General features: G+C 39.3%; 1 protein-coding gene across 1 annotated transcript in view; it reads right to left on the bottom strand.

The window, feature by feature from the left end:
* Nucleotides 1–270: 270 nt before the first annotated feature.
* The window catches only part of LOC137635209 (uncharacterized), an 18,023-nt gene continuing 969 nt past the window's right edge, over nucleotides 271–17,324 (bottom strand). Inside the window, exons 2-5 of the mRNA XM_068367668.1 lie at nucleotides 5,928–6,116; nucleotides 5,504–5,773; nucleotides 2,134–2,326; nucleotides 271–450 (exon numbers count right to left, since the gene is read on the bottom strand). Coding sequence (XP_068223769.1) covers nucleotides 2,159–2,326; nucleotides 5,504–5,773; nucleotides 5,928–5,993 — 504 coding nt within the window. The 5' untranslated portion in view covers nucleotides 5,994–6,116 and the 3' untranslated portion in view covers nucleotides 271–450; nucleotides 2,134–2,158. The remainder of the gene's footprint in view (nucleotides 451–2,133; nucleotides 2,327–5,503; nucleotides 5,774–5,927; nucleotides 6,117–17,324) is intronic.

The following is a 17,324-nucleotide window of genomic DNA, read 5'->3' as shown; positions in this document are numbered from 1 at the left end:
CCCACATTATCCACCACAGATGAAGCTTCATAATGCTGAATCCCCTACTGCTGCTACCTCCGCGGTCATTTAAGGCATCGGAGGCAGCAGCAGTAGAATAATATAACAAATTTGTCGGAGGGTTTGTATCTACGCCAGAACAAAACTAATTTCAGAAGACAAACAGCCAGGTTTCAGGATAAATAGCCATATTTTAGGACAGTTTGCCAAACCTAAAACAGACAGATATCTGAAACTATGATGATTACATAAAAAATTATCGTTACCTTCAATGTACCATCCACTTCGACATCATACAGGTAACTCATGTCCCAAAATCATATCACGTCATCCATGGCACAGGAAGCCAAAAAGATGCCGTCATGCCATGAGACCGATATATTCTCAACACCGAATCTCTTGTGCTGCCCAACAATGCCGACAAATCTATGAGCGTAGAGGTGCACAGCTCTGAGGGGAGAAAAATCAAACAAGTTTACAATTAAAAGTCATCTTATGTCCCAAGAATTTACTCCAATGAAATTAAACTTATAAACATAATCTTAACCCTTTTACCCCCAAAGGACGTACTGGTACGTTTCACAAAACTCATCCCTTTACCCCCATGGACGTACCGGTACGTCCTTGCAAAAAAATGCTATAAAAATTTTTTTTTTTTCATATTTTTGATAATTTTTTGAGAAAATTCAGGCATTTTCCAAGAGAATGAGACCAACCTGACCTCTCTGTGACAAAAATTAAGGCTGTTAGAGCAATTTAAAAAATATATACTGCAAAATGTGCTGGGAAAAAAATAACCCCTGGGGGTTAAGGGTTGGAAATTTCCAAATAGCCTGGGGGTAAAAGGGTTAACAAAATAATCTGTATTTCCATATTCATAGACATAAAGAGGTTTCATAATTCAAATTTTTTTCTTATAAGATAAGCTATTACATCTTAAAGTTGAAAGATGAGTTATGAGTGCTCTTAACCATCTGCTTAAAGTCTAAATACACTGGATTGAAAAATTATCGGTGCCAATTTACATGAAAGGTTTAAACCTTTAAACCTTTGAACTGATGTAGTGTCCCTACTGTGTTCTGGGAGCTGAGGGTCCATAATCCCTTGCCATCCAAAAAGGCTTAGACATTCCTTGTTAAAATTTAATCACAGAAGTTGCCAAGGAATTAGATCCAAAAATCAATGCTTGCGAGTGAATGTAAATATTAGGAGTGTAGCACGTACTGATTTTCTTTTAAGGACATTTTTCTTTGGAAAGATCCTAGCAGCATAAAGACGTATTAAATAAGTATATACAAGACATTAACTTAAAACCAATCTGCACTACAGTAATTTATTCTTATTTACTTTAGTAAACAACCTGGAACTCTGTATTCCAAACCATAGTTTGAATGGTTTATCAAAATATTCTAGACAAGTAACCTAATCCTTACTTGTGCTTAACCCTTTTACCCCCAGGCTATTTGGAAATTTCCAACCCTTAACCCCCAGGGGGTTATTTTTTCCCCAGCACATTTTGCAGTATATTTTTTTCAAATTGCTCTAACAGCCTTAATTTTTGTCATAGAGAGGTCAGGTTGGTCTCATTCTCTTGGAAAATGCCTGAATTTTCTCAAAAAATTATCAAAAATATGAAAAAAAAATATTTTTATAGCATTTTTTTGCAAGGACGTATCGGTACGTCCATGGGGGTAAAGGGATGAGTTTTGTGAAATGTACCAGTACATCCTTTGGGGGTAAAAGGGTTAATAATGACATTTTTTATTTCCACAGTCAACTAAAGTTCAAATACATGTCCATCCTCTCCACCACTGACTTATAGTATCAAGAAAAGGGTTACTGAGAACTTCAAAACTGAAGAAAAGATTAACAGCCTGGGGTTTTCAGGAAACTGGAAATTTTTAAAATTCTATTATTAATATTTAATAACCCAATGTTTTTTTACACTGACGGCCTCATTTTGCTGGCTTATGGATTCAGCAACGACACACTTTAATACCAACTTACTTGTAGTATAAGTTACACTGCAGGGGTACAGGGAAACACATTGAAATAAATACAGTACGCATTCGACACGTTAATTACTGACGATCGTACGTACACCGGAAAAGAACTCAAACTGCAGATCATTACCTGATGTTTCCATCTTTGCATCGCATTACCAACATCCGGTCACCGATTGGAACGAGGCAGTTAATCTGTCCGGGATGGCCGGCATACCGATCGATGTGAAGATGAACATGACCCCTTCGCCGGATCCCACCACAAGGCGGGAATCGTCGCGAACGAGGGTCATGGCAGTTAGCTCGCTTTCGTACATTTCTGACTGAAAACAAAAATTTTTATGAATACATACATACATATACCAAGACACTTCCCCCAATTTTGGAGGGTAGCCCACATCAAACAATTGAAAAAAGGGGACCTTTCCTCTCTTACGTTCCTCCCAGCCTGACAAGCTCCATAAGTGGTGGATAAAAATGAATATATGAATAAAAATAATTTATATTGACAACACACATGACAAATAATTATTTCAAGTGATTATCTATACAGAAGGTACTCAGCTTACAAAACATTCGTCATACAAACACAAGATAAGATAAGGAGCTACTGAAATAAAACATTATATCATTTAACCCTTTTACCCCCAGGCTATTTGGAAATTTCCAACCCTTAACCCCCAGGGATAATTTTTTTTCAAGCACATTTTGCAGTATATTTTTTTCAAATTGCTCTAACAGCCTTAATTTTCATCATAGAGAGGTCAGGTTGGTCTCATTCTCTTGGAAAATGCCTGAAGTTTCTCAAAAAATTATCAAAAATATGCACACAAAAAATTAAATACCAGTTTTTTGCAAGGACGTACCGGTACGTCCTTGGGGGTAAATGGATGAGTTTTGTGAAACGTACCAGTACGTCCTTTGGGGGTAAAAGGGTTAATACAGTAAGCAAACAATCATTTGTAATAACCTGATATCTATTTCATTTGAAACCTGACTATTTGTTGACTTTTGTAGCTGAAAATCATAGGCATGAGATTAAGGTTAGGCTTAACCTAAGACGTAATTTTACAAAATTCTGACTTGCACACAGCTTCATGACACCACACTCTATAAGCAACAGATCATAGATAATTATATTTATTCCAAGTCAAATCTGATCTGTTGCCTTTCCAAAGATGATAGGCTTCCCGTTTCTCCAAATACTGTATTTGCATCTGTCCACCTTCACCATGATAATCAGTAGGTTAGTTTGTAAAGCATAGTTGTTTAATGTAGTTTCCTCACTATCATTCATGATTACCATCCATCCATCCATATACCAAGGCACTTCCCCCAATTTTGGGGGGTAGCCGACATCAACAAGAAACAAAACAAAAAAGGGGACCTCTACTCTCTACGTTCCTCCAGCCTAACCAGGGACTCAGCCGAGTTCAGCTGGTACTGCTAGGGTGCCACAGCCCAACCTCCCACATTTTCCACCACAGATGAAGCTTCATACTGCTGAGTTCCCTACTGCTGCTACCTCCGCGGTCATCTAAGGCACCATACTTTCAAATAATGATAATGATACAAAAGTTTGTTGATATCAACTAGCATATTCTGTAGTGCATCACACTTAGTATACCCCCAAAAAGGATGGCAGATTGCCTACATGTATCCTAACCACCAACTTAGTGCGCAATTTATCAAGATCTGTTTGTCCATAACCCTAATTTGCTGTCTTTTTGATTTCCATCCCAAATACAAAAGTATTCATTCTTCCAAATAACTTTGGCATTTTGAATTATGCTTTATCATCATGTGCTAATTTTCCATGTTTTGTCTTTTATAGTCGGTGTATCCATCATTCTTGATTTTGTGACTGGTACCATAATCTATTAATCATGAAGTCTGCCTATTCTCCTTCAAAATAGAAATATTCTCACCCTCATTACCAGAATACAGTCAGTGACAACAACTAAAACAAGACTATCAAACACTCACTGATATAAGGAAACTGTTGTCAAGAAAGTTCATTATCAAATATGCAACAGAATTTATGTTATATAATAGAGGAAGATGGGAGAAGTACAAGAAAAAGGCCAAGGTTTGGGTGGATGGATGGGGTGAAGAAAGCTCGGGTGATAGGAGGATAGATGTGAGAGATTCAAGAAAGCATTCTACAAATAGGAATGAATGGCGAATGACTGTGATGCAGTTCCGGCAGGCCCTGCCGCTTCCTCCGGTCGCCCTGGATGACCGCGGAGGTGGCAGCAATAGGGAATTCAGCGTTATAAAGCTTCATCTGTGGTGGATAATGTGGGAGGGTGGGCTGTGGCACCCTAGCAGTACCAGTCGAACTCGGTTGAGTCCCTTGTCAGGCTGGGAGGAATGTAGAGAGGAGAGGTCCCCTTTTTTTCATTTGTTTGATGTTGTCTACTCCCAAAATTGATGAAGTGCCTTGGTATAGGTATGTATGTATAATAGACTATAGTATTACTAAACATGATCATTCATTTACCACTCATTAGGGCCATTTCCCAAACTATTAAAAAGACAATACAAAAGAATAAATGTAGCTCTCTCAAAAAATGAAAGGAGACCGTATCACAGTACTGGACAAGCAGATATGCACCTTGTTGGACTGCTCTGACGGCTCAAAAAAGCCACCCGACCAACCTCCTTCACATTTACCAAATCAAATTTATTTACGGGAAAAAGAAATGGAACCTACACTGTAACCGGTAATTTTCAACATGGAAATATGGATCAAAATAGAAATAAATTAGCAGGCAAGTACTGTGCATTACTTTATACAAATACAACTTACTATACTTGTGAATTTTACATTTCACTGTATATATAATATGACAAAGCAAGGACAACAAACAAGTTTTTTGTTTGTATATGTGACATCACTCTTGACCAAAATAAATTAATTATCCTATTTCATTTAACCCTACCCTTTACCCCCATGGACGTGCCGGTATGTCCTTGCAAAAAAATGCTATAAAATTTTTTTTTTCATATTTTTGATAATTTTTTGAGAAAAATCTGGCATTTTCCAAGAGAATGAGACCAACCTGACCTCTCTATGACAAAAATTAAAGCTGTTAGAGCAATTTAAAAAAAATATACTGCAAAATGTGCTGGGGAAAAAATAACCCCCTGGGGGTTAAGGGTTGGAAATTTCCAAATAGCCTGGGGGTAAAAGGGTTAATATTTAAGCCACAACGCAGGGTTTTTTCCTTCTTATTCTTAAATTAAACATAAGGTACAAGTTACTTTTACAGTATATTCATAAACAGATATAGAGTATATATTATCTAGTAACATACTCGAATATTTCAGCCAACCGCAGAGGATTTCTTTCTATGACAACCCTTGGACTTTAACCATGAAATTGGGGACTACTGCCCATTCATTGTATGGTACAAAAGTATAACAAAGCCGAGGAAAGATGAGGAAGAGGAAGGAGTAGGTGAGAGAAAGGGATCTGCCAACTCAACACCACTAACCTGCTCGTCCATTGGTTCGACGTTGATATCCAGGGCGGAGACGTCTCCTGAGAGCTGGTTATCTTCCTCCAGAGGCATAGCCGCCCTGATAGCTTCAATCATGGGAGCGGCTAGGGCTGAAGGTACCGCCGCTGAGGAGGAGCCTGGAAAAAGATGGGAGGCCATGTCACCGTCAAGGAGATAAGGGCAGCCGGTGGGGGCGTTTCTTCCAAACCCCGACACCCAGGGCCGGAGGCTGGATTTGGCGGCCCGGAGAGCATCCTCATCAGCCTGGAAGTGGTAAAATACATTAGAACTAAGGAAAAAATTAACGTATTTCCAAATATAAAACAGTAAGATACATCTCAAAATTTGATAATAGAACACTGAATTGAAATTCAATATTATAATCATAGAAGAAACAGTAAAAATAGAGAAATCTTACATCATCATTAAGCAAGACCGTTGAGAGGTCGTAGCACAAGGTGCAAGCCTCCGGGAACCAGACCATGTAGGGGGCCTGGCCCGGTTCACAGATGAAGGAGATCGCACAGTGGGCGTGGGATCGGCAGACATCGTGGCCTATCGGATCCGTAAAGGAGGCGGAGCAACCCTTGACGGCACAACGGACTTTCTGTAATAAAAAGGTTAAATAAATTAAGACGCTCCCGGAGACTCTAAAATAACATGAAAATTAGAGAGAGTTTGGGAGGAATATGGTGTGCATGTAAGGTTCGTACTAAAAAAGGGGCCGGAGCCCCATTGTAATTACTAAACTGGTGAGATTTAAACTACTCCGTCGTGCGCCGGAGCAAAAAGTATATACGGGCCGGAGCCTCTGGGTAATTACAGCTAACATGTAGGCTAGTGCGTGCCGGAGATCTTGAGTAAGGTCCCTTTTCACCAGGCGTCACAGGTATCTCCCCAGAAATAGATTTTTCCTTTGTCAAAATCCCTTTTCCATTGAACATCACTGCATTATCAAGTTCATTATTTGCATAAAAAAACTATCAGAAAACAATGGAATACTGTATGGGACTTTGAAACTAATAATTCGATTTCGTTTCAAAACATTTCTGGTGCATCCCGCTAAACGTTTTCCATGTTCTATCATCGTCTCTAATAATTCCCCTTACGTTATGTGAGACCAAAAACCCTACTGTGAATGCTCCATGTGACATCTCTGTCGAGTTGACCTAACAACACTTCATTTATACCATTCTAAGTGTCAAAAATACCATATATACTGGACATCCTCTCTAAAAACTATATCTACATGAGTTATTCTAAATAGGAAATTAGGGTCTTCATATGGATTTCAACATAGAAAAGGCAACCCCTTACAATGCCCTACCTTTGGATATCAGTAACAGGAGACCTCAGGGGGGGAAACTAGTCTCAGGGTAAAGATGAATTTGTCCTTTATGGATACTGATAAAAAGTTAACCCTTTTACCCCCAGGCTATTTGGAAATTTCCAACCCTTAACCCCCAGGGGGTTATTTTTTTCCCAGCACATTTTGCAGTATATTTTTTTCAAATTGCTCTAACAGCCTTAATTTTTGTCATAGAGCGGTCAGGTTGGTCTCATTCTCTTGGAAAATGCCTGAATTTTCTCAAAAAAAAATATCAAAAATATGAAAAAAAAAATTTATAGTATTTTTTTGTAAGGACATACCGGTACGTCCATGGGGGTAAAGGGATGAGTTTTGTGAAACGTATCAGTACGTCCTTTGGGGGTAAAAGGGTTAAGATTTATGGCACTGTATAGGTCAGGTTCAGCGTGCCTGGTCAAAAACTCTGCAGGATCCGAGCTGGGAGATAATAATATCCAAATAGTTTAATATTAAGGAATGTTACATTATCTAATTTACAGTGCCCCGAGTTAAGTTAGGTTAGGTAGGGAGGGCCTCCAACACCAGATCAGATGAGGTAGGATGTACCACATTCCGTCAGGTCAAATTAGAGGTCTTTTGTAGAAGAGCGGTCCTATTTTGGCAAGGGGGCTGTTAACCTTTAAAGGGGTGCAAAACTGGTACACTACTGTTTAAAAGGTTATATAGTTCTTGAATTGGAACATTCATTAACAATGTTTCTGTTGGTGATGGTTATTTGACCTTCATTGAAGTTATCGTCAGTCACCGATATGACTCACTTTTATTGTCTCGACTTTGGAAAACCAATCTTTAACACACTGCCCACTATACTGTATGCATAAATAGCTTTTGTTGCTCATCTTAACCCTTTTACCCCCAAAGGACGTACCGGTACGTTTCACAAAAGCCATCCCTTTACCCCCATGGACGTACCGGTACGTCCTTGCAAAAAAATGCTATAAAAAAATTTTTTTCTTCATATTTTTGATAATTTTTTTTTAGAAAATCCAGGCATTTTCCAAGAGAATGAGACCAACCTGACCTCTCTAAGACAAAAATTAAGGCTGTTAGAGCAATTAACAGAAAATATACTGCAAAATGTGCTGGAGAAAAAATAACCCCTTGGGGGTTAAGGGTTGGAAATTTCCAAAGAGCCTGGGGGTAAAAGGGTTAAAAGTCAAAAACACTACTAGGACCACTTTCCATCATAAGCTCCAAAATTAAGATACATCTCCGTACTTCACAATTAGATTCATGGAGGCCTTGATCGAGCACCGCATGATACCTTAAGTTAAAGTTTAGGTTACGATACATACTGTATTCCCATATATTTTATTAATTTGTTTTGGTTAATTACTGTAGTGTATACAAAATACCATACTGTACTTAGATACATGCCATGTATTAGGTAACAAGATGATAGGGTTGTGAGTCAACCTGCCGCAGACACTACAGTAATCACTTATGAGATGTGCAGTCTCACCTTTGCTAATCAAGCTGTACTGTAGTGATATTACTGTACATACAATACAGTAATACTGTACTGTCTTTATTGCACTATCGGTGGGTATTGTTACATAAAAAACAAGGGTTTTCTTGTTACTTATATGTAGGGTGTCGTGGCGAAGACTTGGGCGTTGAGTCGTCTTGCCTTGTAGTAAAACCACTTAGGCATTGAGTCGTCCTGCCTTATAGTAAAGCCGCTTAGGCATTGATTCGTCTTGCCATGTAGGAAAGCTCCTTAAGCGTCGAGTCATCTTGCCTTGAAGAAAAGCCACACAGGCGTTGAGTCGTTGTGCCTTGTAGCAAAGACTATTAGGCGTTACATCATCTTGCCTTGTAGAATAACCACCTAGACGTTGAGTTGTCTTTCCCTACAGAAAAGCCCCTTAGCGTTGAGTTGTCTTGCCTTATAGAAGCTGCTTCGGCGTTGAGTTGCCTTGTTGTCTTGACTTGTAATAAAGCTGCTTAGGCGTTGAGTTGCCTTGTCTTCTAGGAAAGCCTCTCAGGCGTCGAGTTGTCTTGCCTTGTGATGAAGGCGCTTAGGTGTTGAGTCGTCCTGCCAAGTTGGAAAGCCGTTTAGGCGTCGAGTCGTCTTGCCTTGTGATGAAGGCGCTTAGGTGTTGAGTCGTCCTGCCAAGTTGGAAAGCCTCTCAGGCGTCGAGTTGTCTTGCCTTGTGATGAAGGCGCTTAGGTGTTGAGTCGTCCTGCCAAGTTGGAAAGCCGTTTAGGCGTCGAGTCGTCTTGCCTTGTGATGAAGGCGCTTAGGTGTTGAGTCGTCCTGCCAAGTTGGAAAGCCTCTCAGGCGTCGAGTTGTCTTGCCTTGTGATGAAGGCGCTTAGGTGTTGAGTCGTCCTGCCAAGTTGGAAAGCCGCTTAGGCGTCGAGTCGTCTTGCCTTGTGATGAAGGCGCTTAGGTGTTGAGTCGTCCTGCCAAGTTGGAAAGCCTCTCAGGCGTCGAGTTGTCTTGCCTTGTGATGAAGGCGCTTAGGTGTTGAGTCGTCCTGCCAAGTTGGAAAGCCGCTTAGGCGTCGAGTCGTCTTGCCTTGTGATGAAGGCGCTTAGGTGTTGAGTCGTCCTGCCAAGTTGGAAAGCCTCTCAGGCGTCGAGTTGTCTTGCCTTGTGATGAAGGCGCTTAGGTGTTGAGTCGTCCTGCCAAGTTGGAAAGCCGCTTAGGCGTCGAGTCGTCTTGCCTTGTGATGAAGGCGCTTAGGTGTTGAGTCGTCCTGCCAAGTTGGAAAGCCTCTCAGGCGTCGAGTTGTCTTGCCTTGTGATGAAGGCGCTTAGGTGTTGAGTCGTCCTGCCAAGTTGGAAAGCCGTTTAGGCGTCGAGTCGTCTTGCCTTGTGATGAAGGCGCTTAGGTGTTGAGTCGTCCTGCCAAGTTGGAAAGCCTCTCAGGCGTCGAGTTGTCTTGCCTTGTGATGAAGGCGCTTAGGTGTTGAGTCGTCCTGCCAAGTTGGAAAGCCGTTTAGGCGTCGAGTCGTCTTGCCTTGTGATGAAGGCGCTTAGGTGTTGAGTCGTCCTGCCAAGTTGGAAAGCCTCTCAGGCGTCGAGTTGTCTTGCCTTGTGATGAAGGCGCTTAGGTGTTGAGTCGTCCTGCCAAGTTGGAAAGCCGCTTAGGCGTCGAGTCGTCTTGCCTTGTGATGAAGGCGCTTAGGTGTTGAGTCGTCCTGCCAAGTTGGAAAGCCTCTCAGGCGTCGAGTTGTCTTGCCTTGTGATGAAGGCGCTTAGGTGTTGAGTCGTCCTGCCAAGTTGGAAAGCCGCTTAGGCGTCGAGTCGTCTTGCCTTGTGATGAAGGCGCTTAGGTGTTGAGTCGTCCTGCCAAGTTGGAAAGCCTCTCAGGCGTCGAGTTGTCTTGCCTTGTGATGAAGGCGCTTAGGTGTTGAGTCGTCCTGCCAAGTTGGAAAGCCGCTTAGGCGTCGAGTCGTCTTGCCTTGTGATGAAGGCGCTTAGGTGTTGAGTCGTCCTGCCAAGTTGGAAAGCCTCTCAGGCGTCGAGTTGTCTTGCCTTGTGATGAAGGCGCTTAGGTGTTGAGTCGTCCTGCCAAGTTGGAAAGCCGCTTAGGCGTCGAGTCGTCTTGCCTTGTGATGAAGGCGCTTAGGTGTTGAGTCGTCCTGCCAAGTTGGAAAGCCTCTCAGGCGTCGAGTTGTCTTGCCTTGTGATGAAGGCGCTTAGGTGTTGAGTCGTCCTGCCAAGTTGGAAAGCCGTTTAGGCGTCGAGTCGTCTTGCCTTGTGATGAAGGCGCTTAGGTGTTGAGTCGTCCTGCCAAGTTGGAAAGCCTCTCAGGCGTCGAGTTGTCTTGCCTTGTGATGAAGGCGCTTAGGTGTTGAGTCGTCCTGCCAAGTTGGAAAGCCGCTTAGGCGTCGAGTCGTCTTGCCTTGTAGGAAAGCCGCATAGGCGTTGAATCATTGTGCCTTGTAGGAAAGACGCTTAGGCATTGAGTCATCTTGCCTTGTAGGAATGCTGCTTAGGCGTTGATTTGTCTTGCCTTGTAGGAAAGCCACGTAGGTGTCGAGTCGTTGTGCTTTGTAGGAAAGCCGCTTTAACGTTGAGTTGTCTTGTCATGTAGGAAAGCAGTATAAGCATCGAGTCATTGAGACTTGTAGGAAAGCCGCTTAGGAGTTAAGTCATCTTGCTTTGTAGGAATGCCGCTTAGGCATCGAGTTGTCTTGCCTTGTACGAATTGAGTCATCTTGCCTTAACAGTAAAGTAGTGTCCATGCATTGTAATACACAGTTACCTTTGTAAATTGATATGAACTAACATACCATGATAGAAACCATGTGAAAACAATGTATTACAGTTACTTCAGGGTGTTAGTCGACCGAGCATAGACAGTGGTCAGCTATTTTAGCGGTTTACGTGTAGACTCATCCTAGAGCTAAATATTACGTGATTTTTCGCTCTTCGCAAAGGTCTTAAGTTACCAAAGCCCCAACAATGACAGAGGACTGACTATACGTGAATAATTGGTGTTAGTTCCGCATACCATACACTGGAGCCTTTGTATAACAATGGACAGGAAACCTCTGCTTGCAGAGAACACCACCTAGCCATGACAGAGCCTTTGTAATTTATGGGGACAGACCTTGGACCGGCTGAAAATCGAGTAAAAAAAGTCCGAAATCGGCTCTTTTTCACGGGAATAATCACGGAATGAAATAATGTTAAAGTCACTAGATTTGTAAATGCTTGTCCCAACAACTACATACTAGGACCACTCTGGTCATGGATGTCGGAAACGTGCGAGAAAAATGGACAACTAACCCAAAACTCCCCTCCTAACCTGGCCTACAAACCATATCCTTACCTTCCTCGTGACCTAACCGGAGGGCTAACGCCCCCTGCGACCCCCCAGCCACTGACGCTAACATACGAATCCCACAAACCCAACCTAACCGAAACTAGTAGTTCCCAGGTCACTACCCCTACTCGGGGGCAAGCCCCCGGACCCACTTCGTACGTCTCTCTCCTACACAAAAAAAGGTATGGGCAGCACCCAAAATTATATCTTAACCACATTGTCATGGTAAAAAAGTTACTCAGGCTTACCTTAACCGTTTTACCCCCAACAAAAGGTTAAATTTTGAGCACATTTTGCTACATTTTTTTTCAAATTGCTCTAACAGCCTTAATTTTTGTCATAGAGAGGTCAGATTGGTCTCATTCTTTTGGAAAATGCCTGAAGTTTCTCATAAAGTTATCAAAAACATGTAAATAACAGTGTTTTGCAAGAATGTACCGGTACGACCTTTGGGGGTGAAAGGGTTAATATTCGATGTCGCTAAAACCAAAATCCTCGGGTTCTTGCGCCACCAATCTTACACTTCTCACATGGACCCCTAAAATCACCTAAGAGCCCTTTTCGAAATAAATAATGAAAAAATTTGGGGCAACTCGAGTAAAGTCCCGTAGGTGTAAATACCTTATTTTCTTCAACGAATCAATTTGATCAATATGAGTGATAAACTCAACAACTTCGCTCAAAGAGTAACTATGCGCAACACGTCTATCCATTACGGCGGTTAGAGTTGGAAAGGGTCGACTCCAGGTCAATCTCGGGTCACGTAGGGGGGGTATTAAAAATTTGAAATCCCGCGGCTCACAAAAGGGTTAGTTCGGTTGGTTTGTTTGACACTGGCTATATCTACCAAAATATCTTTAACTAGATGTTGGCTAACCTAACCTTTGGTTGTATATATAACAAATTAGTATTCGGCATAATTTCAGGATGTCCCCCCAATGAAATAACAATCTTAATAAGAGGTTAAAAATGACGATTGTTGAAATTAGAGAAAACATAAGTCCAAACATTGATAACTGTTCAAGCTTGCGCCACCAGCTGATAGGTGATCAGCGCGCCGCCCAACGGGTGTTATTATAGTCAGGCAGGAAACAATGCTTGGAGGAAATTTTACGACCGATTAACTTGGCCGTGGCTTCAGCGGACGACGCATTGTAACGACCTTTCCCTAACCTAAGTGAGTAGTGGAATAAAGCAAGGCTGTACTGGCTCTACAACATTACTGTATTCAAATTAATTACTTATCAGATTATAAAACAAGTAGAAAAGGAAGGCAATGGTTTTAAAAATTATATTATAAAGCAAGTAGTATTATTTTTTGCTGATGATGTCCTAGTGCTTGCTGAGAATATAGAGGATGCTGAATTGAACATATGGAAAGTGATAGATATAGGCAAGCAGTGTGGTTTAGACATAAATAGAGACAAAAGTAGCGTACTTATATATAATATAAAGGAAAAACCAGATAATATAGAGGGAATAAGAGTAGTAAGCAATATTAAATACCTAGGTATCAAGGTAGATGATAGTAGGAATATGTTCAAAACACAGAAAAGTGAAATGATAGTTAAGGTGCAAAAGCTAGCTAATCTTACATAGAAAAAAGTTGTAATAAGATAATGATAGGGAAAGCATACTGGAAAAATGTAGCACTACCTTCTGTATTATATGGAACAAACGTAATTAACTTAACGGAAACGGAAATAGAAAAGTTGCAAAGAATAGAGAATGGAGTGTATAGAAGGATGTTAGGGGGTGTGAAGAATACAGCAATTGTAGCCTTGAGAGGGGATGTAGGAGCATCTGCTATGAAAACAAGGGTAATGGATGGAAAGCTGAGGTACCTTAATAGCATTTATAAGGGAGAAAAGGACTTACTATCAGTAATAGTCAATGATATGGAAGAAAAAGAGAGGAAGTGGTGGATGCATGTGAAGAAGTATGCTGAGGAATGTGGGTTGGTGATGAGAGAAGTCAAGAGACTACGAAAGAGGACATAAAAAAGAGAACAAGAGAATGGGACACAAGCAAATGGAAGAGTGAAATGGAGTGCAAGGAGAGTCTAATTTTGTATAAAAACTGGAAAAGTGAAATCAAGGAGGAGGAAGTGTATGACAACACATTTTCGTCAATTTTATTATTCAGAGCAAGGACAAACTCACTGGGCTTGAATATAAAAAACAGACACCAAGATGGAAATATAAACTGTGTATTCTGTGATGTAGAAGAAAATGCTAACCACTTAATGTTATACTGTCCACAGTTAAGTGATATAAGAATAAAAGGCAATTGAGCTCCAACAACCATACGAAGAAGATAGTGCACAAACAGTTGGAAAATTCCTTTTTTGTGAAGAAAATATTGATAATAAGAAAAGAGTACTACAACAAATGTGGATGAAAAGAGAAAAAATAGTGAAAATAAGGAACACACAAAACTAAACGACACAGAGGCGCCGTTGCAAAGGCAAAGCCTCAACCTGAATCTGATCTGATCTGATCTTAAACAGTGTGGTTTGTATTCCAGTTATGGAACAAATGATATATATAACAAACGACATTATATTGGGTTTGTGACCTGGGAACTTCTAGGTTAGGTTAGGTGGGTTTGTTAGGTTCTGTACCCTTTTTGTACCTTTTTATATATTGTGTGAAGGGTATACGGAAACATTCTTTAAAATACACATGATAATATTACCGTAGCATTGCTAATGTTAGCAATGCCACCATAACGTTGGTAACGCTGTGTATCATTGATAACGTTGCTAATGTTATCGTTCGCAGTACATACGTGAGTGAAGTGACACGGAATTTTAACAAGTCATTATATCTAAACATTTTAACAAAATATATATAATAAAAGACATTATATTTAAACATTTGAACAGAAAATATATGTTTTCCTGTAGTAAATAACGTGATTAGACCAAATTTGACCTTCATTTCATCGGTAATAACAGAAACCAGTTCGGCTACTTAAAGTTAGTCGAATTGGTTGTTCTGTTAGTTTGCGATTGAAATTCGGTCAAATCACGTTATTTACTACAGGAAAACATATATTTTCTGTTAGAAATCACACCCTGTAATACAATACAAATTTACCAAACATATTTTCTGTTCGAAATGAGAATCTGTAATACAGTAAAACTTTACCATATGGTTTCATTGTATTCTATACTTTTACCAGAAGACCATGAAGTGATTACATTGGTGTTCATTCGGGAGAGCAATCTGACCGTATATACATTCGATTAAATACGGGAGTAGGGATTTATAGCACGAAAAACACGGGTACATACGTCCTAGGACATGGGAAATTTAATTGAAGTAAGATTTCCGTACCGCAAATGCACGTAAAGGCTTTGTCCGTCCTTCTACAAAGGCTTAAGCTTCCTTATTTCTTATAAAATATATTCTAATGGGGGAAATATTATTTATAATGATCCAAAATAGTATTTATATAAGATATTTTATACGTAATAATAAGAATTTATCGTTAAATTACGACTGGCTTAACCAGTATTTTCCTCTCAATGTCTCCAATCGACAATTTAAACTGGCGTCTTTAGACACTTTTAACTCATATTTACAAATTATATTCAACAAATTATTCTCCCAGATTGATCACAGTTATCCTGCTGATATATAAGATGGGAAATATACCTTAAAATTATTAATAATATACCTTAAAATAAGACAAATTGATGACCACCAAACACTAAGTCACTATGGCTTAACCAGTATTTTCCTCTCGACAATCTAAACTGGCGTCTTTAGACACTTTTAACTCATATTTACCAATTATATTCAACAAATTAGTCTCCCAGATTGCTCACAGTTATCCTGCTGATATATAAGATATGAAATAACGTTAAAATTATTAATAATATACCTTAAAATAAGATAAATCGCTGACCACCAGACACTAAGTCACTATGGCTTAACCAGTATTTTCCTCTCGACAATCTAAACTGGCGTCTTTCTAGACACTTTTAACTCATATTTACCAATTATATTCAACAAATTATTCTCCCAGATTGCTTACAGTTATCCTGCTGATATATATGATAGGAAATATACCTTAAAATTATTAATAATATACCTTAAAACAAGACAAATCGCTGACCACCAGACACTAAGTCACTATGGCTTAACCAGTATTTTCCTCTCGACAATCTAAACTGGCGTCTTTAGACACTTTTAACTCATATTTACCAATTATATTCAACAAATTAGTCTCCCACATTGCTCACAGTTATCCTGCTGATATATAAGATAGGATATAACGTTAAAATTATTAATAATATACCTTAAAACAAGACAAATCGCTGACCACCAACCACCAAGTCACTATGGCTTAACCAGTATTTTCCTCTCGACAATCTAAACTGGCGTCTTTCTAGACACTTTTAACTCATATTTACAAATTATATTCAACAAATTAGTCTCCCTGATTGCTCACAGTTATCCTGCTGATATATAAGATAGGATATAACGTTAAAATTATTAATAATTTACCTTAAAACAAGACAAATTGATGACCACAAAACACTAAGTCACTATTCCTCTCGACAATCTAAACTGGCGTCTTTAGACACTTTTAACTCATATTTACCAATTATATTCAACAAATTATTCTCCCAGATTGCTCACAGTTATCCTGCTGATATATAAGATAGGATATAACGTTAAAATTATTAATAATTTACCTTAAAACAAGATAAATCGCTGACCACCAAACACTAAGTCACTATTCCTCTCGACAATCTAAACTGGCGTCTTTAGACACTTTTAACTCATATTTACCAATTATATTCAACAAATTATTCACCCAGATTGCTCACAGTTATCCTGCTGATATATAAGATAGGATATAACGTTAAAATTATTAATAATTTACCTTAAAACAAGACAAATTGATGACCACAAAACACTAAGTCACTATGGCTTAACCAGTATTTTCCTCTCGACAATCTAAACTGGCGTCTTTAGACACTTTTAACTCATATTTACCAATTATATTCAACAAATTATTCTCCCAGATTGCTCACAGTTATCCTGCTGATATATAAGATATGATATAACGTTAAAAATTATTAATAATTTACCTTAAAACAAGACAAATCGCTGACCACCAGACACTAGGTCACTATGGCTTAACCAGTATTTTCCTCTCGACAATCTAAACTGGCGTCTTTCTAGACACTTTTAACTCATATTTACAATTTATATTCAACAAATTATTCTCCCAGATTGCTCACAGTTATCCTGCTGATATATAAGATAGGAAATATACCTTAAAATTATTAATAATTTACCTTAAAATAAGATAAATCGCAGACCACCAAACACTAAGTCACTATGGCTTAACCAGTATTGTCCTCTCGACAATCTAAACTGGCGTCTTTCTAGACACTTTTCACTCATATTTACCAATTATATTCAACAAATTATTCTCCCAGATTGCTCACAGTTATCCTGCTGATGTATAAGATAGGATATAACGTTAAAATTATTAATAATTTACCTTAAAACAAGATAAATTGATGACCACCAAACACTAAGTCACTATGGCTTAACCAGTATTTTCCTCTCGACAATCTAAACTGGCGTCTTTCTAGACACTTTTAACTCATATTTACAGATAATATTCAACAAATTATTC

Source organism: Palaemon carinicauda, unplaced genomic scaffold, assembly GCF_036898095.1.
Source record: "Palaemon carinicauda isolate YSFRI2023 unplaced genomic scaffold, ASM3689809v2 scaffold1017, whole genome shotgun sequence".
Taxonomy (NCBI): Eukaryota; Metazoa; Arthropoda; class Malacostraca; order Decapoda; family Palaemonidae; genus Palaemon; species Palaemon carinicauda.
The sequence above is the reverse complement of the archived record's forward strand: the minus strand, read 5'-3'. Positions and strand labels throughout refer to the sequence as shown.